The sequence below is a fragment of the Diabrotica virgifera genome, chromosome 4 (assembly GCF_917563875.1).
Source record: "Diabrotica virgifera virgifera chromosome 4, PGI_DIABVI_V3a".
In the NCBI taxonomy this organism is placed as follows: Eukaryota; Metazoa; Arthropoda; class Insecta; order Coleoptera; family Chrysomelidae; genus Diabrotica; species Diabrotica virgifera.
The window spans coordinates 46,223,129-46,249,572 of NC_065446.1; the positions used below are offsets into that span (position 1 = coordinate 46,223,129).

At 31.7% G+C, this 26,444-nt stretch overlaps 2 protein-coding genes across 4 annotated transcripts in view; one reads left to right on the forward strand and one right to left on the reverse strand.

Moving 5' to 3' along the window:
- Positions 1–13,843, reverse strand: part of LOC126883017 (uncharacterized) — a 94,281-nt gene extending 80,438 nt beyond the window's left edge. The window contains exons 1-2 of one of the 2 annotated variants that reach the window (XM_050648186.1): positions 13,770–13,843; positions 13,626–13,684 (exon numbers count right to left, since the gene is read on the reverse strand). In XM_050648186.1, coding sequence (XP_050504143.1) covers positions 13,626–13,667 — 42 coding nt within the window. In that variant the 5' untranslated portion in view covers positions 13,668–13,684; positions 13,770–13,843. The other variant, XM_050648187.1, reaches the window with a different exon arrangement.
- LOC126883018 (uncharacterized) lies at positions 9,249–12,937 on the forward strand. Of its 2 annotated transcripts, none has more exons than XR_007697459.1 (2): positions 9,249–9,825; positions 12,542–12,937. XR_007697459.1 is itself a non-coding variant. In XM_050648188.1 (2 exons), the coding sequence occupies exons 1-2, from the start codon at positions 11,583–11,585 to the stop codon at positions 12,757–12,759; spliced, it is 1,089 nt and encodes a 362-aa protein (XP_050504145.1). In that variant the 5' UTR covers positions 11,505–11,582; the 3' UTR covers positions 12,760–12,937. The 2 variants fall into 2 exon arrangements, 1 of the variants encoding a protein (XP_050504145.1); XM_050648188.1 differs by lacking the exon at positions 9,249–9,825 and adding an exon at positions 11,505–12,453.
- Positions 13,844–26,444: the final 12,601 nt, after the last annotated feature.

Genomic DNA, 26,444 nt, shown 5'->3' on the forward strand with positions numbered 1-26,444 from the left:
TTACCAAACTACAAAAATTCGTTATTCGCTTTTAACTCTATTTACTATATTTAACCTATTAACAATACACAAATAAAGATGATCAAATAAGGTCAATGACTCATTTTAATTAGGGTGGTGATTAGGAGATTGTTTCCCATCACATTTTCGCTGAAAAAAAATAGGGACTGACATTCTTTTCATTATAAGTCACTTAACTTTTGAATTACAGACTTCTTTTGTATTTCTGGAGATAAATCTTTTTAAATACTTTAAATTAGTTTGAACAAGTTATCCTCGAAAAATGCATAGTTTATCCGTCTTTTGACTTTGAAACTACAATATTTAGCATTTGACGAAGAAGAGCTAACATATAATAAAGTATCACTCGATTACTATTGGTCTTAAAGAAAATTAAAAAAAAACGCTTTGTTTATTTTTTCAAAAGATGCATTTTTGTTAAGTAAAGTTGTTTTGATAAAACGAAAACTTTTGGAGTTATTAGCAGAAAACTGATTAAAAACATTGACATTTTCGATATAAAACACATTCGATAGCGAATAAATCGAAAACTATTGATTTTATCAAAAAAATGGATAGAACCTTTTTTGCTTAGAATGAATGTTTTACCAACTTTTGCGGTCAAAATATAATAAAAAATTTCCAACTCCGAAATGGGGTGGCAACCACCCCCATGGTAATGGCGCCTTTCGGCATCATATAGATTTTGATCCTTGGACTATCCACTACTTATCCTCAAATTTTCAATAAATCGATCCATTCTGTAAAAATTGCGAGGTTTTGTCCTATTTTAAGCTTCAATACTTGGACTAATACATGATATATCAGATAGAGATCTCTTGTAAGATAATGTTAATAATATATGTTTATGGTCAAAACAAAATGGTTTAAGCATAAACCCGACTAAATGTTCTTGTATTTCATTTAGTCGTATATCGTATAAATAATCTAACAGCTAATAGATATAATATGTTCTTAATGATGTACTCTTGGATTCAGTTACTGAGATTAGAGATTTGGGTGTATCATTGGATTGTGCATTGACATTTAGAAGCCACTATCTTAAAATTAAGGAAACAGGATTTTGCAATCTTGATTTTATTTATTGTAACAGTCATGATCTCTCACCTACCGTATTCAAATTACTGTATTGCTCTCTAGTGCGCTCTGGTATTGAATACTGCTCTGTTGTTTGGTCTCCATTTCATTAAGTATACATTGATGGATTGGAGAGCGTTCAGCGGAAGTTTCTAAGATCTTTAGCTTTTAACACGTTAAGCCCCGTGTGAATGAATTTTTTTTGTGAGATCTGTGGACCAGCAATTAATTTTAATACGGCTGTGAGAGACACGGTCAGGTCACGCCGTCCGCCAAGATCACACCACCGTGAGACAGATGCTGTCTCACGCGGGACTTAACGTGTTAAAGCACATACTAATATAAGAAATATTGAAAATTTCGTCATAGATTATTCTGGAATAATGTATCAATTTAACATTGCTACACTGAAGAACCGCAGGTTGAGAGCTGATATGTTATTTCTATTTAAAATTCTAAGCATTGCTATTAATTGTCCCTCGTTATTGGACAATGTGTACTTAAACACAATACGTAGAACTCGACACACTGCACTCTTTTATATTCCTTTTCATAGAACTGAGTATGCTTGTCATTTTCCCTTGTCGAGAATGCTCAGCTTTTACAATGACACGCTACTGGATCCATTCTGTCCAAGACAACTTGGGAGTTTAATGATTTAAATATGGGATATTTCTCATCTTCTGTGATTTGATACACTGTATTATTTTACAAATTTTACTGTTTAATTGTCTTTTATTCGTTGATTTTTTTATGTTTTTTGTACATGATCGTTACTTTTACTATTTTTTTGTATTCTTTTGTAAATGGTTCTACCGTTAAAATAAATAAACAAAAAATAAACCGCGCGAATCTGAGCGGTTATCGTGCGCGTGAATGGTTACACAGTGAATACGGATAAAAGCGAGAAAAATCGTTCAAATTTGTCAGTTGTGTCTATAACTTCTAGCAAAATGTCGTCTTCTGATGATAATATGATTGTTTTTGATCCTGTTTTGACTAAATTGAAAAGAAAAAAAGTTGGTATACATTTTCTTAATTGCGAAGGAATAATTTATAGAGAATAACATCATATATTTTTAACATATTCATTAATGATATACACCACTGCTTCCGGCACAGTTCACCTCTTATTTTTGCAGATGATCTAAAGTTCTACACAATTATCAACAATACAGAAGATTGTATTAATCTTCAACATGATCTTGATCGGTTGAGTGAGTGGTGTATGTTGAATGTCTAATTGCATAGTTCTTTGTAATACTGGTATAACTTGTGGTTGAACCTTATTCTCGAAATACCTATACTAGGCTATTGATTATGTATTTTAGAAAGGAACTGCAACGTTAACGGGGTTTTATTGTTTCATATAGTCAATGGACCTCTAAATATGAAAAACCCGCGGAGTGCTACCATTTAAAGGGATGCGTTTTTGAGAAAGGGCTGGATTAGTCCCTAGGCACAGGGCGAATTAGAGTGAGTTATATGCACTTTTGGTACAAACACGTCTACAGGAAAATTGTTCCAGGATAATTTTATTATCGAAAGATCACATTTTAAAGTCAAAAATATTTTTTTTACAAAAGGTATATTCAAAAGAAAAGCCAGAAAAAAACACGAAAGATAGCAATTTTGCTTTTTGCCCCATAACTTCGTTCCACGGGGATATAGGTATAGGTATTGCTTCAAAGAAAAGAAACTTCCATCCTTCTTCTTTAAAATGACGTTTAGTAGAAGTCTCTACGATTTATACTCTTCAAAATATGATTTTTCAAAGTTTACCACTCACAGCGATTTTTGCCCATTTTCCTTGTTACTTCTCAAACATTGTTCTGTAACTTTTTTCTACGCAGCTTTAGGTATATGCAATGTTACATTTAATAGGAAGAAAAGTCAATTATCTTTAAAACGGTCTATTGTAGAAGGCTGTATGACTATTGTTAAGCAAGATGGTTGTTCAAAATTTTATGCTTTTAATGATTTTTGATATATTTTACGATTATTTTTAAATTTCTCATTATAACTTTTTTTATTGTATATTTAGGTATATACAGTGTACAATAAAAAAGAAATCTTATTTTATTTACTTTAAAATGGTGTATTGAAAAAAATTGTAGGACTATTTTTAAACAATATATGCTTAATGTTGTTCTGAAGCTATTTCCTTGTGGCATTTTTTATAATCAACTATTTTTAATGAGAATAAGCCACAATTTGACCAAAAAAATGATTTTATTAACGTTTCGAAGCCCAAATCGGGTTTCGTTGTCAAAATACAAAATACTACTAAAATAAACAAAAATGTTGTTGCTAAGTAAAAAAATTCTTTTAATAATTTATTTAATCTGACTCATTTATATTGGCAATTCAGACGTATATTATACATTTTTAAGTAGAAGACTTTAAAATGATATCGCCAATATTTATGAGTTGCGTTCCTGGGACGACTTTACTAAAAGATAGTTCATTCGATTACATGAAATCAATCCCAACTCAAGAATATCCGTCACAAAAAATCATAGCATGTGATCTGTCTTTAAAAAGACATCCAAATGCAGCGATGACAGTAAAATTCTCGCGTTAGATTCCATAGTAAGTCACGAGGGAAAACCAGGAAAAAACCTCGTGATACTATCCCGACATCGTAAGCATTTGGTCTTACATTTAATTTACTTTCAAAAAACTAATACCAAATTCTGACTTTAATATGTTTAAATTTTAAATAATATTAATAATACATAGATATACAATAATACTAAAATATAAAATTTGTACTCGATATGTTATTGACTTACTAATCGTGGTATTTTCTTTCTATTGACTTCCTCTTTCAGTATGGGTAACCACATCCTACTGCATTCTACCGAGGAATTTGCTACACAATTGGTTTCATTTAGCATAATTAGAGCCGCTTCTTTGATTTTTCTCTTTTTACTATCTGATTCTTTCAGGACTATACTTGAATCTCTCCACTGAACTCTATATTCATTATCCCATGCGTGTTGACATATTTGAGATCTATCAAATTCTCTATTTTTAATATAAGACTGATGTTCACTTATTCTAACGTTTAATGGTCTTGATGTTTCACCTAAATAAAATGGTTCACATTCACAAGGTATTTTATAAATGCAATTATTTGTTCTTTCTTGTTCATTGTTAGGTTTAGTTTTAGATAGAATAGATCTCAATGTGTTTGTTGTTTTGAATGTTGTTGAAAGAATTTATTTCCAATTGTTTTAAGTTTCTCGGATAGTCCTCTTATATATGGTATTGATATTTTCCTCGTATTATTTCTTGTGAATGTTGTAGGATCCCGTTCTAAGTTGTTCTGTTTTTTTTTTCCGATTTACTATGGATTCTCTAACGCGAGAATTTTACTGTCATCGTTGCATTTGGTTGTCGTTTTAAAGACAGATCACATGCTATGATTTTTTTGTGACGGATATTCTTGAGTTGGGATTGATTTCATGTAATCGAATGAACTATCTTTTAGTAAAGTCGTCCCAGGAACGCAACTCATAAATATTGGCGATATCATTTTAAAGTCTTCTACTTTAAAATGTATAATAAATGTACCGAAAAGATAGATTAAGTGAAACTAGCATCCACACTAGGGGTGGCAGTGTTTTGATTGCAGTCAGGAAGTCAATCTCGAGTGCCCTATTTATAAGCAGCAGTAATATTGAACAGGTGTTTATTACTGTTGGCAGTGGTAAGTCTATGGCAATATTTGGAACTGTTTATATTCCACCCAAAGCAGAACCAGCTGTATATACCGAATTCAGTGAAAGTGTTGTGAAGTTAGTGAAAAGTATCCAGCTTCCAAATTATTTTTGTTCGGAGACTTTAATCTGCCAAACATTATGTGGTCTAATGATGTTTTCCAATGTTACTTTTAGTCAATATTGTACTCCTAGTGAAACTCAATCTGCTTGGATATTGTCAAATCTATGTAATTTTCACAATTTATTTCAAATCAACATAATATCCAATTCTCGTGGGGTTTTACTGGACTTGATATTTGCTAACGACAGTTCTATTCAAGTTGTAGCTTCTGATGAGGAATTAGTTCCATTAGATAGGCATCATTATGCCTTGAACATTGCCATAAAAGATTTTCATTGTAGTAATAACTGCTCAACAAACCAGAACAGTTCTTACTATTTGGATTTTAATAACACTGATTTTAATGCCTTTCTTGTATTAACTGGGATCAAATTCTTGAAAATCAAAGTCTAGATAAAATGTTATATTGATTCTACGAAGTCATGTACAGTGGAACCCCGATAAGTCGGTCCCCGATAACCCGGACCGATTTTCATCAGATAAACATTTTGATTTTCAATATTTTGTATTTTTCAATTTATTTGTGGCTTATTTCCCATCAAAATAGTTAATTATCAGACAAACCTTTCAACAATAAAAATGTATGTAATATAACATTTGAGAGATAATGTGTATGTGTGTAACTTGAACTATAGGATATTAAAAATGACTCATAGCACACGCCGCAGAAACAACAGCCACCTGTCTGTAGTATCTATTCCTTTTTATTTCAAACTGTCAGCATTGTTTAGGAAAGACTATTAAAAAAATTCTTTTATAAACAATGGTCTTTAGGTTTCACTGTTCTTAAATAATAACATTACATCATTGGGACTGTATTGTGTGTCTTGTATTGTTCGCTTCCATTTGCTTACGTTTGTGTTTGGTGTTTTTTTTTTGGTAATTTTAATGAGTAGGTACTGTGCATATTTATCAATATATTTCATGTTATTTCAATTCTAACGGAGTTTATCTGTAAGTATACCGTATTTTATTAATTTTTACCATATTCTCCGGCTATCTCGGATTTTCGATAACCCGGATCGGTCGCGGTCCCGATTAATCCGAGTTATCGAGGTTCCACTGTACTGTGCTTTTGAAATTTTTGTGCCAAAAAAATGATGTCAACAAAAAAGTTTCCAAGATGGTTCTCGCCAGAACTAAAGAAACAAGTAATTGAAAAAAAGTTATCACATTTAAAATTTAAAGTTAGTTCCTCTCTAAATGATTATAATGCATTTTCGAGCCTTAGAAGTAAATGTAAAGCTCTAACAAAAACATGTCATAATAACTTTACAGAAAAAACTGAGAATTCCATTCATAGTTACATTAAATCGTTTTGGTCATTCATCAATTCTAAACAAACAAGGACAGGTTTACCAAATGAAATGTCTTTGAACAATAACACTTATACAACTCCAAGTAATATTGCAAATGCTTCTGCATTATATTTCTCATCAGTTTATTCTGAGAAAGCAATCAGTAAACGTGTTTTACCTCCCACCACCAATATAACGAATAATTCCTGTAATATTACAATATCTCAAGTATATAAAAAAATAATGACATTAGATGTGAACAGAGGTTCTAGTCCTGACAAAATACCTCCTATAGTTTTAAAGAAATGCAGTTTTATTTTGGCAAGACCATTGTGGAACATTTTTAATTTTTCTTTGTATACTGGTTACTTTCCTCATCCTTGGAAATTAAGTCTTTTAACGGCAATACATAAAGCTGGTAGTAGATCCGACATTACAAATTACAGACCAATTTCTATATTAACTGCTTAACGTGCTTACCCGAGTTAACTCGGTTTTAAACTACGTTTCTATTTTCGCTTAACCGAGTTAACTCGTGTGTAAAATATTTGTACGATATATAAGGCGCCTACGTGTTTTAACTCCTCTAGCGCTAAATAACGGTATCCCCACTTGCGTGGGCGGCCATACCTATGGGAAGGGGGGCCGTGGCCCCCCTAGCTTTTCGGGTGCTTTAAACTATATATGGTTATAAAAGTATACGAAATGTAATCTGCAACATCTTCACGTCTGCCCCCCCTAAAAATTTTTATATGGGCGCCCGTGCCCATTTGTTTTTTCGTTTCTAATTTTAAACTTTCTACGATCGACTACCGACTGGGGTGGGATCACGATGAGTAGAATTCTATTTTGCTGACGTCACGTTCTGCCCTGACTGTGACGTACCTCTGTGTGTAACCCCTTGTTTTAGAGTGTATCACACTGTTAGCAATATTTAACATTATTATACTTGAATAATTGCGATTTTCTTCTCTTACTTGTAGTATTTTGTATGTAAAAAGTTACGACCGAGTTAACTCGGGTGACCGCATGAGAGTATTTGATATTTTATATTTTTCTAAAAAAATATGCGTTTTTTTACTTTAGATTATATCTAGTGACAATAGTCTTGTTCGTAGTTTATTTTACTGTAATAAAATAAACAGGTAATTTTTTGACGTATTTTTGGAAATAAATGTGTGCGTTAAGCGGTTAAGTACTATTCCTAAGTTATTTGAAAGCTTAATGTCAGACTGCCTCTCAGTATGTTTCAAATTGTTTCCAGTAGATGAGCAATATGGTTTTCAGAAACACAAATCATCGGAATTAAATCTTCTTTGCTATTTGGATGCGTTGTCAAGTGCTTTGGAGGGTGGGTATCAAACTGATTCTATTTATACAGACTTCTCCAAGGAATTTGACAGGGTAAAATTATAACATCCTATTGTCTAAATTAGAAGCTGCTGGAGTAAATGGGAAACTGCTTGAATGGCTGAAAAGCTACCTAATAGGAAGGCGCCAAGCAGTAAGGATCCAGGATTGTCTATCTCAGGATGTAGTTGTCAGTTCTGGTGTCCCTCAGGGTTCACATCTGGGTCTGGTATTATTTATTATATTTATAAATGATAATGCAGATATAAACTGTGCTTTTGTTTGCGGATGATTTAAAATTTTTTTTGAAAATACCTATCCCTGACAATTCCGAAAATCTGCAATTTCAATTAAATAAAATACAGGGTTGGTGTAAAGAAAACAAAATGGAGCTAAATGTCAAAAAGTGCCATAAAATTAGTTTTTATCAAGGTAGAACGTATATTCCGTTTGAATATAAACTTGATAACATACCACTAGATTGTGTTAATACAATAAGAGATCTTGGATTACTGTTGGAAAAATCGCTAAAATTCGCAGATCATATCGATTCTATTATTTCAAAGGCATTACAGATGCTTGGCTTCATAAAACGAAACTGCTATGATAAGTCCCAATGCCCTAAATTGTTATACTGTTCTTTTGTTAGACCTCACTTGGAATACTGTTGTAGTATTTGGTCACCTCACTATAATGTTTACGCAGAAAAAATTGAAAAAGTTCAAAATAAATTCCTTTTCTTGTGATTTAAAATTAGAGCTATTGATGGGAGTAACAGGTTTTATAGTAATGACGAAATTAGAGCTTATATAAATATCAATACCCTGGAAGAACATCGTTATCACCATGATTTGAAAATTCTGTATAGTTTGTTAAATGGTACAGCAAATAGTCATTATTTATTGTCTAAGGTTGGTTTTAAAGTTCCTTCATACAGTACTCGAAATGCAGTTGAAACCACTTTTCATGTACCATTTCATCGATGTAATTATGGCCTCAATGAACCTATAACTAGAATGTTACGTCTAGCAAATCAAAATACTGAGAGGCTTAATTTTAGTTCCACACCTAACCAATGTATACGTGACTTGCAACACATTAATATTGCCTCTTAATTGTTTTGTCTTGTCCACCTTTACCACTCTGTTTCTAATTTGTTCTGTATGTAATTTATTTCTTTTAACTATTATATTTTATGTGTTATATATGACTTATATTTAGTATCTACTAAATTGTTCTAAAATTTATAAAAAAATTGTAACTGTATTTGGCTTGTCCCGTGGAAATAAAACAATAAGGTTTATTGTCTTTTCAGTCTCCGTAAGCTAAACAGAATTCATTGATATAAATTTCATATCTGTAGACCGTCTACCCTTGTTCTAAACTAGAACCCAGAGTTGTAATACCACTGCTGATGAAGATTATAAGTAGACTATGCCAGAATGATATAAAAAAATGTAAAATAATTGCAATTTTAGCAATACAGTGGAGCCTCGATTATCCGTCTCTCTATTAACCGTCACCTCTGTTAACCATCAGGGTCCATACCTACATAAGTTATATTGACTACATAAGTAAAAATTTAGTCATCAATTCATTTTGTTTGAGCATTGCGATAAGCCAAACGAAATTCGTTGAAATGTACATGTGGTATTTTCTCCCCAAGCTAACATTTTAAGGTCCCTCTTGTTTTTTTTTAAATAACTAATAGAAACCAATTTTTTTTTGCTTTGTTAGAACATTTGGCCTTAGAATAATTTAAACAATTTATAAAAACTTATATATTTTGCTCTTTTTCTTATTTAACAAAAATAAATAAATTTTAAAAATCATTAGCGTGGATGTCCCCGACCTGATTTTTCAATGAATCCATAGCAATATTTTCATCATGGAGGTTTAATAACTTATTTTGTAATAGTTTACATGTACCCTAATAACCACTTATTCCAACCATACAACAACAGTTTTAAAATGTAATATAAATAACTTAATATGACAGCTTAAAGTTTGTCCCCAACTGTCCGCGTCATTAGCGTGGACCAACAGTTAACAGTTTAAAATTCCCGCGTGATATACCCAACCGGAAATTACCGTTTATATTTAAATTTCTATCCCCTCCAACAATACAGTTAAGGTATTTTTCCTGCGCAATATTTATTTAGTCTTCATAGATACGCGTTAAAAAGTACGTGCACGTGGTCGTGTATTAAGCTTCGTCATTAGAGTGGAGGTAAGTTTTTCAGAAAAAATCAAAATTAAAAAAGTTAACTTATGATCATATTTGGCACTAATAAATAAGCTTTTAATTAGAATATCTTTCTTTATTCAAAAAATACTGAGGGAATTTTTATAAGAAAATATACACATTTTGTCATTAGAGTGGCTATTTATTTTCGTCATTAGCGTGCACAAATTAAACCACGCTAATGACGTTATGCCATGCTAATGATTTATTTTTTATCTTTGTAGATTACTTTGAAAAACTAACTTTGACTAGTAAATAATGGCACGCAAAAAGCAAAGTGAAGAAGAAAAAAAAAATAAAAAAAGGGAATGCGAAAAAAAAGGAGACAAAAAATTAAAAATATCGTAGAAAGATATAAAATAGAGCAGGAAAAAAACATCAAATATATGAAAAAGCTAAGGAAAAGGGCATTGTTAAATTAAAAGAGGATTTAAGTCGCAGGGAACTAAAAGCAAAAAGGAAATCTTGGAAGGAGAATTCAAAAAAATATAGAAACCGGCAGAAATTTTTCAAAAATTTAAATGACAATACACCTCCAGTCAGTGAGAATGGTGAGCCTGAAGAACAAAACCCAGAAGTAAATTTTGAGGAAAATGAACCGTCCACTAGTTTTGCTTCGTCATTTAGTAGTACACCTATTAGCAGTGTAAGCAGACAAAAAAGGGAAGGAAAAAGGGTTAAAAGACGAAACCAAACGAAATTATTTAGGGAACTAAAAAAAAACTCAACAGGAAAATAAAAAATTAAAATGTAAATTTGAAATGTATAAAAAAAGATTTTACAGAGCCATTAAGAAAAAAAAGTCGGTTTTATCTCCTCAGTCAAAGGTTACAGAACTACTTAAAAATTCACCAACAGTCCCTAAGGAAGTAAAACGACAATTACTTTTTGGAGAAGCTCTAAAAGGAGATCTTTCTTCTAAATTTTTATCCCTAAAAGATGACAAGTCCAAACAAATATTTACAAAGGCAATAGAGGGTCCCAACTTGAGAAAATATAAACTACTCAAAGATGCCAAACAATTCCTTCCTCCAGGTTTAAGAAGGGCCAATAGGAATAGAACAGAAGTTTTTAAATACGAAAGAAAATCATTTACTGGTTTTAGCTTTTTAAAAAAGACCATACATGACTTCTACTTACAAGAAGAAAACTCTCGTATATGCCCTGGTAAAAAAGATACAGTTACAAGAAAATGCCAAAAAATGCAAAAAAGATACCTAAACAATACCTTAAAGAATTTATTTCACAAGTTTCAGTCAGAGTATCCATCATTGAAAGTGTCATATGCCTTATTTTGTAAAGTTCGCCCATTTTGGGTCATCTCTCAAAAATTAACGGGAAGGGATACATGCCTTTGTATACTGCATGAAAATGTAAAATTGCTTATAACAAGTTTATATACAAATAAAATAATATTGGAAAAGGACATAGATACACTTCTTGAAACTTTGTGCTGTTCAAAATACAATGAAGCATGTTTGGAACGAAAATGTGAAAATTGCAAATTTAAGAAGATATTCTACCATGTGGAAGATGAAATGTGGATAAGAAAATTTGAATATGAGAGGTGGATTACGCTAAAAGAAAAACGAATTAGTGTCAAAACTAAAAAGGACATTCTTGTTCAGATTACCAAAAAGGAGAAAGTGAGGCCTAATCCAGCAACACTAATTCAGAAATTAGAACTATATCAAAATAAAATTTTACGACATATTTTGACAATTAACCATCAATATTCAGTAATGAAGACATTAAAAGAAAGCCTAACTGAAAATGAAATTCTATTTCATATAGATTTTTCCGAAAATTTTCTCTGCAAGTATGCAAATGAAGCACAGTCTGTGCATTTTGGAGCATCCCGAGACCAAATAACACTTCATACTGGTATGATGTACCATAAATCAAAAAAAGAGGGTTTTTGTACCGTCTCCAAGTCCTTAAGACATGATCCTGCCTCCATAATGGCACATATGGAAATAATTATAAACCATTACCAGCATGAGTTAGAAACTGAATTTAAAACAATTCATTTTCTCTCAGACAGTCCAAGCAGCCAGTATCGAAATAAAAAAATGTTCTTTTACCTACAGCAAGTCTTACCAAAATTATTTCCACAAATCCAACATATTTCTTGGAACTATTCAGAGGCAGGACATGGAAAGGGAGCTCCAGATGGTATTGGTGCAACCATTAAAAGAACTGCAGATCAACTCATAACATTTAACCATGACATAAATAACTTTGATGTCTTTGTGAAATGTATTCAAGAAAACATCAGCAATATACATATCAAATGTCTTAATGAAAATAATATTGAAAAATTTGATGCTTTTCTGCCTCCACTACCAAAACCATATAAAGGGACAATGCAAACACATCAAGTAACTTGGAATCACATTACTCGAGAGCTGAGTTTTAGAACTTTAAGCTGCTTTAAATGCAGCTTTGAGAATTGTATTCATTATGCGATTGAAAATAAAGTAGCGCCGCTACAGTCTTCATATTTAAGTGAGGAAAATGACAATGGAAGAGCCACTGCTCGGCCTACAGGAATAGAAGAATTTAGTGAAGATACCTGGGTTACAGCTATTTTTGATAATGATTGGTATCCAGGTAAGAGACTACAGTTTTTTACTATACTGCTTTTCTTTACTTTAAAATTTAATTGTTAAATTTTATTAAGCTATACACTTTTTTTCAGGAATCATTGAAAAAATTGATCGAAACATTATGACTGTTAACTTTATGATGAAAAATGGTAAAAGTTTTTTCTGGCCAGATATCGCTGATCGTCAAACTGTGACTACTAGAAATGGAATCTTATGTCAGCTAGTGCATCCACCTGAACCAGTTTCCAATAGATTCTACAAAATACAAGAATATGACTATATTGATAATTTATTTAAATCTTCAGTTTAGATGTTGTATGGTAAAGGAATGAAATCAAGTGAATGGTTTCACATAGCTGATGTTTCTTTTTTTATTATTTCTACATTTTTTTGGGGCAAAATGTTAAAATGAAATGTTCTTTTTTCTTTTAATATAAGTTGATTTTTGATGTAAACTTAGGGGTTGTTTTATTTTTTATCATTAGAGTGGCAGGTAAATCATTAGAATGGACATTTTTTTTCAAAAAACCTATATATAAAAAGAATTAAGCTCAACTTTCTATCACATTTAATTAAGAACCTCTCAAAGTGCTTTATACATTATTTTCAAAAATTTAACAACAATATTTTTTTTTAAATCTAGTCAAGCCCAAAAAATTTATTTTGGAAGAAACACCCATGTGTATTTTTGCCACCACCACATTTTTTTATGTAAATAATTTTTGTTCTTATTCAGGGCTCTGGATTAAATTTCAATTTAAATAGGTGATAAATGATACCGTGCTTTTGGAGTTCTGTTTTTAGAATCGCAATCCGAAAATAAAAATGCACAGCACAAGAATTATTAGTCAATATCTGTGTGTCACCATAATTAAGTTTGATTCAAATTCGAACATTGATTGTGTCACTTAGTCGATTGATCAATTAAGTTTTGTTATTGTTCTGTTAACCGTCTTTTCGATTATCCGTCATACCCTTGGTCGGGTGCCCTGAGGGATAATCGAGGTTCCACTGTACTTAATAATTTTTGATATACAAGTTCTCTTGTAATCAAATTATGAAGATCATAATGTAAATCTTTACTATTATAAAACTACATACAGAACTTTTCTATACAACAAAAAAATTGAGTATTACATAAATTCAATTATTATTTTAAAACAGTGTAATACTTACGGAAGTTCTACTTGGTTTTTTCTCCATTTTTTTATCGGACATGATTTTGTAGTGACAATCTGAAAATAATAAAGGAATAAAAACTTTAATTCATTTAAGTTGGTTTCTTATTAATTCAAACTTTTAAAGCACTTGTAAACATACTTCAAACTTCAAAACAAACGGTTTCAGTTTCATATTTTCAAATATGACAAGTTGACACCCCAATGTCACTGTCACTACTTCTTCTCTTTTGGAACCTTCATGCGTATTGCCCTTAGACAAGGAAAGAGAGAGGACGAGTAATCCTATGACCAAAAGTGAAGCCAAACTGACACCAGAGATTTTGATCATCGACGTATCTTTGGGGTATTGTTATGCATTGAGTATTTAAAATAAAAACATGAAATGTATTTAAAATGAAGAATTTGTGTACGGTAAATGTTTTATTAAGTTGCTCATATTACGTACATATGTTTCAATACATACATATGTTTTTATTACGAATTTTAGATGATGATTTACTTTATTTTTTATGAAATTTTAACCTTCAACGAACACCCACCACTGGCAACCCATTGTTATTTTTGACGTGACCGCCATGTTTCTGGTGACAAACAAACCAAACACTTTTGGAACGTGTGTTTTAAATGAGTGTTACCCGTCCTCTCTTTTTTCCTTGTCTAAGGCCAAAGCCACCAAGTAAAGGTGGCTATGGTATTGCCATAGCCACCTTTACTTAACAAGCCATGAAGAGAAAAAGGCAACATCGCAATTGATGACGTGCGTAGTCCGACTTTCGGACTACCGCTTTTGAAAACACAATTTTAAAGTAGAAATTCTGGTAAAATTTATAGTATTTTTTGAGTCGAACAAGAAAATATTATTAATTAGAAGTTTGTACAAAATAAAATTAAAAGTACTTCCTTGTAAGTAACGTTTATTATACAAAAAAAAACCAATAACAAGAATATACATGGGATTAATTTCTTTCGAATCCTAAGAAAACTAATGAGTATTTTTCAAAAATTTAAACGCAGAATGAAAGATTACGTTAGGACCGAGGGCCGAAAGTCCCTGAAAACTTCTATGTTTATTTTAATAAGTTACAGGGGCGAAAAATTAAGAAAATTTAGTGTGATTTTTAGTTTCAAATATGTCATTCAAAAACAACTTTTCATTCATTCTAAGGGACTTTCGGCCCTCGGTAATAAAGTAATCTTTCATTCAGCGTTTAAATTTTTCAAAAATACTTATTAGTTTTCTCAGGATTCGAAAAAAATGATTGCATTTAAAATACACTGAAAATTTGTGTCAATTTGTGTCACAGGAGTCAAAATTTTGCATTTTGTTCCTTTCCCTTTAAAGTTTTTCGCACTTATTTAGAAACACCCTGAATTGATAAAGAACAAAAATCTAGTTGTTAAAGTAGCTAACTTTTTTTTATTATCCAACACAAACGAAATAATAAAAAAAACAGAATGTTATTAAGAAAACCAGAGTCTGTAAACCAAAGTAGCTGACCTCTGGTGGAATAAATTTAAACTACTATAAGTGGTATAAACAAACCAGAAAATTGTTGATTTGAATGGAATTTGGTCATTATTAAGAAATTTTTAGTAAATTTTAGCATTATGAGTACATTAAAATATTTTAAATCAAATCGGTATTGTTCTATTCCTCAATTGAATGTTTGTTTATACCATTTATATCGGCCATTTTCTTGCATTCGACCTGCCCTCTATATTCCGTTTCAATCGCGAATAGTTGGGTTTTAATATATTATTATTATTATACAAAAAAAACCAATAACAAGAATATGTGTAAAGTACTTTATTTTAAATAAATAATATCTTATTTTAAATTATATACAAATATCGCTAGAAATAACTATAACAACAATTTCTCACATGGTTTGATGTGAAGTGTTGGGGTTTAGAATTAACTGCTTAGCAACAATATTATTACAGCGTATTTTGTTAAAGAATCAGGCTATAACATATTAAAAAAATCACTTGAATCGGCCAACAGGTTTAGTAAATATAAGACATCAAAAATGACAAAAATTTTAAGTGGACGCATTTCTATATGCACGTAAGTTTATATAAAAATATATTATACTATAAAATATAGTATATAAAAATATATTATATTGAACTAAAATCATCTTAATACATACCTTTTAATATTCTTTATAATTTGGAGCACGAAATATTGTAAAATGTTTGAGTTTTTCTGTAAATACAGTGAATATTATTTAAAAACATTTAAAAATAAATGAGAACTGTCAGAATTAACCGGTCTACGCTTAGATGTTGCCAAGTTTCAACTTCATGGCTTGTAAAGTAAAGGGGGCTATGACTTTGCCATTAACATTAATATATGTACACTTCGCGTCATATAAAACTGGTACACTTTTTTTTCCCAATGTAAACCTGTGTTCAGACTGACTAATCTGGAAAGCTCAACGTAGGTGGCGCTCGTGTAGTTGGAGGTCATGTCAACTTACGTGAATATTTCAAATCAATCTATTTCCAAGTAAATATTGCATATTTGTTTCACTGTGTGAATTAAGCTTGAGAAAATAAAATCCCTCAATGTTGTGCTGTGCATTTGTGCTCATCGAGAACATCAGGATACAGGTTTCCCAAAGATATTCTGATGAGAAAAAAGTGGATTGTAGCAATAAGAAGGGATAAATATGTGCCGAGAATAAATGCACGTATCTGCAATAAACATTTTGTTGAAACAGATTAAGTTGACCCCAGATTCGACTGTAAAAATAGAATACTTCACTATAAAATTCAGATCAAAATTTATTATAAACGCACGGATCAAGATATGCATTATATACATGGGAGAGATTAATCTCTCCCTGATCTCTCCCTATATACATTCACACTGTTGCCACATCTACAATCGCTTTTTATGGAGTGAACGTGTAAAAAAATTTATATTTGAAGTAATAATATAGAAAAATGTGAAATACTAATTTTAAATATTTCTCAAGTTCTCAATATTTTTTAGTGACTAAAACATAACCTGACCAAACTTAACCTAGCGTCATCGAAAATAATATAAAAAAAGTTAATAACTGAACATTTTAGAGATATATTATCTTTAAAATATGTTTTAAAATGACTAAAACATAACCTGAGCAAACCTAACCTAATCGAAAATAATATAAATAAGTTAACTGAAAATTAAAGTGACCATTCAAATATTCTTTAGTGACTAAAACATAACCTGATCAAACCTAACCCTAATTTTTTCTAATTTCACCTTAAATTTAAGGTCGCCTTTCACGTAGACAAACACCCAAATAATTATACTTATTAAATAGGGCTTTTCATCGATTGTCATTTGTTTCGAGCTTCTGTCAGATGTTGTATAATCTGTCTATAATATTAATATACACAGATTATACTAAATATGACAAAAGCTCGAAACAAATGACTGTGAATGAAAAGCCCTATTAACACATTCTATATTTCCATAAGGAATTATAATTTTTTTTTAAATAAGACAACATTGCATTGCATGCTTAAACCAAATTTACACCAAATGCGCAACTGTCATGGCAGCCATATTTTGAAAATATCACATTTTTAAATAAGATAAACACAAAAATTAATGCTGAGCGCACTTAATTGTGAATTTTAAATTGATAAAAAAAGTAAGGCAGATCGCACATATCATATTATACACAGTTGTCAGACTCGTGTGGGGAGTTAACAGGGTTGCCATATTACACGAATTATCGTGTAATTACACGATTTGTTCCTATTTTACACGATTACACGAATCAAGTACGAAATCTTACGATTTTTACCATTAAAAATTTTCAGTAGTGTTTTTAATACATTTTTATTAAAATTCACTTAATACTTCCCTGTATTTTTAAAAATTACTTTGCAGAGAAAGAGAAATCCTCGGATATTTGTAATCTATACTTTCTTACCTAATCATAACATACCATAATGAATAATGATAACATAAACATCATTGGAAGAGTCTCAAGTTAAGTACTAATTTACACTAAAGTAAAATATAGGGGAATCCCCTGAAAATATTAGGAAGGTATTAAATATTAGCCAGTCACCAACCGTTGTTGAATGGTTACGCGCATGCGCGATAGCGAATAATTATGCGCAGTAACACAGGTTTCGTTACTGCGCAGACTCGTAACCATTCAAGGACGGTTTATTAAGCATTTTCCGACTTACACGATTTTACACGATTTTCAGTAGTCGAGTTTCACGATTTTTGCTTCACTTCATCTGGCAACCCTGGGAGTTAATCAATACCAAATAAATACACTCTGAGCTATAGAAATAAAACATTGAGACGATGATTAATATAGTTTATCATTCGATAAGTGTTTCCTTTTTCCAGTAACTCTCGCATTCCTTCTCAATTCGTTTTTCAACGCACAAACAGTCTCCAAGATCCGTATATTTCGGCCATAATTTATTATTTATTAAATCGTAATCAAAAACACCATATACAAACTTCACGAATATTCAAAACTTTGACCTCCAAGGCTCCAACTACACTAGCGCCGCCAGGCGGGAGCAACGGCGTACATAGGTGCCATTGGGTGCATTCAGCAGACGCAATCGCTAACTAATCGATTAGAGATTTTCTGCTGAATGCCACATAAATTGTGGCATTCAGCATGTAAATCACAAATCGATTTCCCCACCCATTATTGGGTGCATTCAGCAGACGCAATCGCTAACTAATCGATTAGTAATCGATTTGTGATTTACATGCTGAATGCCTTAGACAAGGAAAGAGAGAGGACGAGTAATCCTATGACCAAAAGTGAAGCCAAACTGACACCAGAGATTTTGATCATCGACGTATCTTTGGGGTATTTTATGCATTGAGTATTTAAAATAAAAACATGAAATGTATTTAAAATGAAGAATTTGTGTACGGTAAATGTTTTATTAAGTTTCTCATATTACGTACATATGTTTCAATACATACATATGTTTTTATTACGAATTTTAGATGATGATTTACTTTATTTTTTATGAAATTTTAACCTTCAACGAACACCCACCACTGGCAACCCATTGTTATTTTTGACGTGACCGCCATGTTTCTGGTGGTTTCTGGTGACAAACAAACCAAGCTTCACTTTTGGAACGTGTGTGTTAAATGAGTGTTACCCGTCCTCTCTTTTTTCCTTGTCTAAGCTGAATGCCCACGGTTATTAGACTTTATTACGGTTGTCTTGTCCGACGGTGGTGGGGAGACTTATATTTTTGACTTTACGTCACAAGAGTTTACATTCCCATATTTTTAAATGATTTTCGATCATTGAATGTGTGTTATTGTGTATATATGTGTATTGTTTGTGTTATTATGAAATAATTAGACAAATAGTAGGTACACATGTTATCTTATACCGGGTGGTGAATCGTAAAAAGGGTCATAGGAAACTCGATGTAAATTCTGAATTGTTGAATTCCTGCTTCCCTAATTATTTTACATCAAAAGTCATGAGAGAATACTTGTAGAGAATTAAAATCTGTATTAAAATCAAAAGTTAAAATTGTTCTACGATTTAAATGCATTCAAAAATTTTGAAAAATATGATACATTTGCCACAAAAGGTATTGTAAAAGTAAGGCCACACGTTACTATTTAACTGACAGTGCTCACACCATTGACCGAATAAAAAAATCTTTATTATTAATCCTTTCTCCGCAACTGAGGGTATCTTATCAACTGTATTGTTTTTAAACAATAAATGATAAAATAAAAATATTGACAGTTCAAAAATGTGAACATTATTGAATTGTGTGTGGCCTAAGTTTGGGCTGAAAACTAAAATGTATTGCATTTTTACAAAATTTTGGAATATGTTTAATTACGTATACCAATTTTAATAGTTATTTCCAATACAGATTTCAATCCTCTACAAATAGTTTCTAATGTCTTTTGATGTACAATAATTATTAGGGAAGCTGGAATTCAACAGTTCAGAATTTTACATTGAGTTAGTGCAAAATTTTGACGCATGTCAAAATTCTCAATGTGTTTTAATTGTATTCATTTTTTTCGAATCCTGAGAAAACTAATAAATATTTTTGAAAAATTTAAACTCAGAATGAAAGACTACATTTTTACCGAGGGCTGAAAGTACCTGAAAACTTCTATAATGTTTATTTTAATAAGTTACAGGGCTGAAAATAAAAGAGAAGTGTGATATTTAATTTCAAATATTTCATTCAATAGAATCTGCTTGTTTATTCTAAGGGGCTTTCCGCCCTCGGTAATATTGTAATCTTGCATCCTGCGTTTAAATTTTTCTAAAATACTTGGTTTTCTCAGGATTCGAAAAAAATCATATTACGATTCAAATGACAGTAAACTCTCGTGACGTAATCTCACCCTAATGTTCATTGGTTAGTCGATTTAGGCAACCGTAGTAATGTCTAAGAACCGTGCTGAATGCCACAATTTATGTGGCATTCAACAGAAAATCACTAATCGATTAGTTAGCGATTGCGTCTGCTGAATGCACCCATTGTTCGTGAATCACTTCGTTGTTGCCATCACAGATAACGGAATTGCACTAAATACAAAATCGCATCTAAAAAATTGCATCTAAATACAAAAAAATAACGTTTAAAATGTATATTTCGAATTGTAATACATGTATTTAAATTACACACTTGTTCACTGTAAAAATTATTCATTTTGTATTAATTTCAAATTAAATTTTTAATTTTTCCAGTGTGTTTTATTTATTCTACACAACTTAATGCAGTTTTGTCCTACAATTTACGAGAAACCAATCACACCTCTCGATTTGACATCAATAATTCAAAGTCATGTCAAGATTTATTATCTATCATTATTTTTGAATTGAAATATTTTCATAAATTATAATAAAACACGAATCAATGAATGGATACTTAATTGAGATGACGGAAAATTACAATTGTTTTAGTTTTTAGTATATTAAAAAATGCGGTCTGTCGCACAGCCCCGTTTTTACCTAGTTTGATATATAAGGTTTGTTCCAACATGAACTTTTGGACGGTCCAGAAACCGTCACGAAACTACTTGTACCGTTTGTTGTGCGCATGTTCGTAATTGTATCGCCCAGTTATCGTCCCATGACGGTAATCATATATTTGTCATTTTTGTTGGTGACAGCTTGTGTGCTTTTAGTCGATCAAAGGCTCAAAAACTTTAAAGAATTAAATCCTAGTGCGCAAGTCAGTCCAACCAGCACATTATGCATTTACCCGATTACTGAAATGATCATCACGAAACCGTCACCGAAAGATCACAATTCTTGTTGGAACAGTGGGAAGGACGATCCGATGACGATCATATTTTTGTTGGAACGGATTTTGTTTACTGCGCAGAAGCGTTACCGTTTCGTGACGGTTCTCGGTCGTGTTGGAACAAACCTAATATTTTCGTTGAACTGACAACGTTGCCCTAGAAATTGGAATGACACCACAGACCATACATACTTAAGTATGTATGGTCTGTGAATGACACATTTGACAAGACCAACTTACACAACTTGAAAAACACGATTTTCGGTTATAAGAGTTGTACCAGTTTTTTTTTGACGCGAAGTGTACATATTTGCTGTCAGTTTATGTTATAATTAACAATAATTTCGACTTAAAAAAACTATTGCAGTGTTCCTCAGTATTCATTTCTATTATACTCTACGTAATGACCTAAATTAACCAATGCCAAATCACACATTATGTTAATTTAACGTTTGTATTAAACGTAGTATTTTTTAATGTTTAAGCAACTGCAAAATTAAATAAATAAATAAAATGTAGTATATTTTCTGTACATAGAATGTGCTAGTTGTGCAAAATACCCTGACCACCTCGTAATGTCCAGAACACAGTTATGATAAAATAAATTCACCTACTAAATTTCCAGTTTTTATTTAATTAAAAATTGTTATCAGTTGGTGTAAAATAAACTGTAGTGCACCTATTAATTAAATTAAAAATAAAATTAGAAATCCTAAGATAGATTAGTAATTTTTAGAGCGCTGCGTGATTATCGGGGGCCAGATTTTTTTTATGAAAAAAAGGTAAAAACAAATCAGTAGTTAGCATGAAATTTTAATGAATGCATACAGATTAAACATAATTTTGACTCGTCTTTAACTTATAAGATGTCTTAGCTGCAAAACTTGGTGGTTACTTTGGCAAAACACTCCTGTAAATGATTTTAATTTAACGTTTTAGAACTGTGAATTCAAATGACAAAATGAATTGTTTTCCTAGAGTTGTCGTCCATCTTTGAAATTTTGAGCGCCCTCTGTTGGAATTTAATTTTGCGAATAAGAGAAACAAGGCAAACTAGCTCCCACCCCACAAATAGGCCTGGATCCCGCGTACCAAAAAAAAGTTGATCAAAAGCTGAAAATTTGTTAAGAGGAAACAGTAGCGATCAACAGGTAGCGAAAACGCGTTCCAAGATTGCGGCTGTAATTTTGAATATTTTTTCGAGATATTTGGCACACGTATTCGTAATATAATAAAGAATGGCGGTACAGAGCCCAATTTGAAAAATATATTAATATGTGGAAATTACTCTGTACCCGCGCATTAAGTTATAACATAACTACACGCGTGGCGTACTTTATACGCCACAAGGAAATACTCTTAAAAATAGCGGATTTGTTTATATTTTTTTTTAAATACACTTAGTTGTTTGTATAAACCTTATTCGGCATCAGTGAATACTTGGAGTTCCTTCTCAGTAAGCCAATTGGGATTTATAACTGGAATCATGGAATAACTGGATTCCATAATAAATAAAATTACTAATAAAAATTTTTTTGAAATGTGATTTTTTACAGGAGAAAAAGTTTTGTTTATAAACAAAAATATATTTTGTGCCATAATGACTAAAAACCATTGAAATATTACTTATATTATTACTTATATTAATATAATCGTGGCGTATATTGTCCGCCACCAGAAACAACAAATAATAAACTAAATTACGATCTTCCCAGAACGCCGATTATAACGAAACTAATACCAAATTGCAAAGCACATTCCAGTGATAGGTTAGAGAGATAAACAAGGTCAAAAATTAAATTTTTAAATATATTTGCAGTATAATTCTTATATCTGGCGTACAAAATACGCCGGCGCGTGTAGTTAAAGGTTAAAAAAACGAGCCTGTACCGCCATTAAGAAGAACAAAAAAAATACACTTTCTTTAAATAAACTTTTTTATCCGATGCCTAGATTTTGTGTCGTTTTGGAACTACTAATGAAATAAAAAATTTTAGTAGTTCCAAAATGACACAAAATCTAGGCATCGGATAAAAAAGTTTATTTGAAGAAAGTGTATTTTTTTGTTCTTCTTAATGGCGGTACAGGCTCGTTTTTTTAATATTGTATTTAATTACAGAGTAATTTCCACATATTAATATATTTTTCAAATTGGGCTCTGTACTGCCATTCTTTATTATATTATACGAATACGTGTGGCAAATATCTCGAAAAAATACTCAAAATTACAGCCGCAATCTTGGAACGCGTTTTTGCTACCTGCTGTTGATCGCTACTGTTTCCTCTTAATAACGGTGTCTCGTCGGACAAACTTTGATGTATGGGAACACTGAAACAGGGGAAGTTTTAATTGTGGAACAGGACTACAAAAACGCCCCATGTATTTTGTCGGACACAGTGGCGCACCGAGAATTTTCCTCTGGGAGGGGTTGACTTAGACACAGATTTGTTTTGTATTGTTTGTAAAAAACAAGTTACATTTTCCTGTAGGCGAGGATGTAAAGCATTACATTATGAAACCTTTTGCGTTCGATTAGAGAGAGCATTAGGAAAATTCTTGAATGCTCGGCATGAGGTACAAATAAAAATTGCATTGTTGTAAACAGAATAGTTATTTATGAAACAGTTCGTGAAGTACGCTTTTTGCGAATGCACGTGATGTTTAGAGCACGAGCGACAGCGGGGCGAGTGCTATACATCGCGTAAGTTCGCAAAAAGTACTTCACGTACAGTTTCATACAATATTTTATTTACGATAAACAAATAAAAAAACTGTAACTCTTCGTCACTGGATTTCATTTCTATTCAACAATTTTTAGAACTTTGACATTTAAAAATTCTAACTTCTTTCAAACCACAAAACTGTCAAAACTTTTGTTGTAATTTATTGCTCATTATGTCATCACCGTGACAACGCGAAAGTTAAGGGTATTTGATTATATGAAAGTGTGTCGAAAACCAGTGCGAAAAAGTAAATCCCATTTAAAATACATTGTTACTTCACGCACTGCTATCTATAATTACAGTTTTCACAGACTAAAAACTTATACATAATATGACATAGAGTAGATAAATACATGGTATACATTATATAGTAAAAACTGTTATTATAGATAGCAGTGCGTGAAGAGTTTAAAGTGTGCGTAAAGTAACAATGTATTTTAAATGGAATTTACTTTTTCGCACTGTTTTTGGCACACTTTCATATAATCAAATATCCTTAACTTTCGCGTTGTCATGGTGATGACATAATGAGCAATAAATTACAACAAAAATTTTGACAGTTTTGTGGTTTGAATGAAATTAGAATTTTTAAATGTCAAAGTTCTAAAAATTGTAGAATAGAAATGAATTCGAGAGACGAAGAGTTACAGTTTTTTTTTTGTTTATCGTAGGTAAAATATTGTATGAAACTGTGCGTGAAGTACTTTTTGCGAATTTACGCGATGTATAGCACTCGCTCCGTTGTCGCTCATGCTCTAAACATCGTGTGCGTTCGCGAAAAGCATACTTGGGGGTTTTGAGGTTGCTAAACAGAAATATGGGTTCGGCGAAGCTGTAACAGGTACCTGGTGCCCGGTATCCCAATAGGCACGTCATCTCCTGGAGTTTTATGGAAATTCATTATGAAAATCATTGAAACTTATTCCGAGGTTTTTGAGGTCGCTGAACCCGAATATTGCTTCGACGATGATGTACGAGGTACCGTGCCCGGTATCTATATTATCTCCTGGAGCTTTGCAATAAATATTGCATGGAAGATGCTGTCTGAGTATGAGTTACCTGGTGCCCGGACTCTACTTCGTCTTCTGAAGTTTTATAAAAATTCAACGGTGAGTAACAATACCAGTAAATTATTTTAGTTCAGAGCGAAAATTATGAAAAAAATAATTCGAAAATTTTTTTTGCTATTAATAAACTGCGCGTCATAGAAAACGGGCACCCTAAAAAATGGGTCCTTTTTGATGTCGCGTATCTCCTAAACCTGTCGTCCGATTTAAGTGATTTTTTGAATATGTTATAGCCCTATTCTGTGTCAATATCACTGTATTAATATTTTTGCAAAACAGGTAAATTTTCATTATATACCGGGTGTACGAATCAAACTGTGTTTTTTTCTCAAAGTTCGCAACACCCTGTGGCATATTCTAGCATTTATAAAATACTGAAATTAAAACCCAACTATAGCCTCAGGTTTTCTTAACATTCAGTTTTTTGATTCATTCATTTATGATGGATAATACAAAAGTTATGTACTTTAACAACTAGGCATGCTCTTTATCAGTACAGGGTGTTTCTAAAGAAGTACGACAAACTTTAAGGGGTAATTCTGCATGAAAACATAATGACCGGTTGCTTTATAAACATATGTCCGCAAATGCTTCGTTTCCGACATACAGGATGTTGAATTTTTTCTTAAAAACTGACGATTTATTTATTACCCTAAAACCGGTTGAGATATGCAAATGAAATTTGGTGGGTTTTAAGACGTAATTTTTGAACATTTTTTGATATACAATTAAGAATTTTTTATTCACCATTGGCGTACATACGAATAATATGATCGGTCATATTACCCGTATGCGCTCCAATAGTGAATATAAAATTCTTAGTTGAATGTCAAAAAATGCGCAATAACCAACTCTTAAAACCTACCAAATTTCATTTGCATATCTCAACCGGTTTTAAAGCAATAAATAAATCATCAGTTTGTAAGAAAAAATTTAACATCCCGTATCTCGGAAACGAAGCTTTTGCGGATATATGATTATAAAGCAAACTGTCATTATTTTTAATGCAGAATTACCCCTTAAAGTTTGTCGAACTTACTTAGTCCCTAAAACACTTTAGACTTATAACACCCTGTACTGATGAAGAACATGGCTAGTTGTTAAAGTACATAACTTTTGTATTATCCAACATAAGCGAATGAATCAAAAAACAGAATGTTAAGAAAACCTGAGGCTATAGTTGAATTTTAATTTCAGTATTTTATAAATCCTAGAATAATCCACAGGGTGTTGCGAACTTTGAGAAAAAACACAGTTTGATTCGTACACCCGGTATACAATGAAAATTTACCTGTTTTGCAAAAATATTATTAAAATGATATTGACAAAGAATAGGGCTATAACATATTCAAAAAATCATTTAAATCGGACAACAGGTTTAGTAGATACGCGACATCAAAAATGACCCATTTTTTAGGGTGCCCGTTTTCTATGACGCGCAGTTTAATAATTTTTAGATATAGCGATGCCAGAACCTCGAGTATATGATTAAAACTGTTAGTTACCTACCTTTAAAACCCCGGAATAACAAGTTGCAACAAATTTTATTACGAATTTTCATACAATTCCCAGAGACGACGTAGATACAGGGCACCAGGTATCTCGTACAGCGTCTTCGTTGCAATATTCTTGTTCAGCGATCTTAAAACCCCGAGATAATAAATTATTTTCAATAACGAATTTCTATAAAACTCCTAGAGATGGCGTAGATTCCTGGCACCAGATACCTCTTACAG

Excerpts from the sequence above, each read along its gene's own strand:
- LOC126883018 (XM_050648188.1), top strand. The coding sequence starts at position 11,583 with ATGAAGACATTAAAAGAAAGCCTAACTGAAAATGAAATTCTATTTCAT. Across the intron at positions 12,454-12,541 it reads TGATAATGATTGGTATCCAG|GAATCATTGAAAAAATTGAT; the intron begins GTAAGAGACTAC and ends ACTTTTTTTCAG.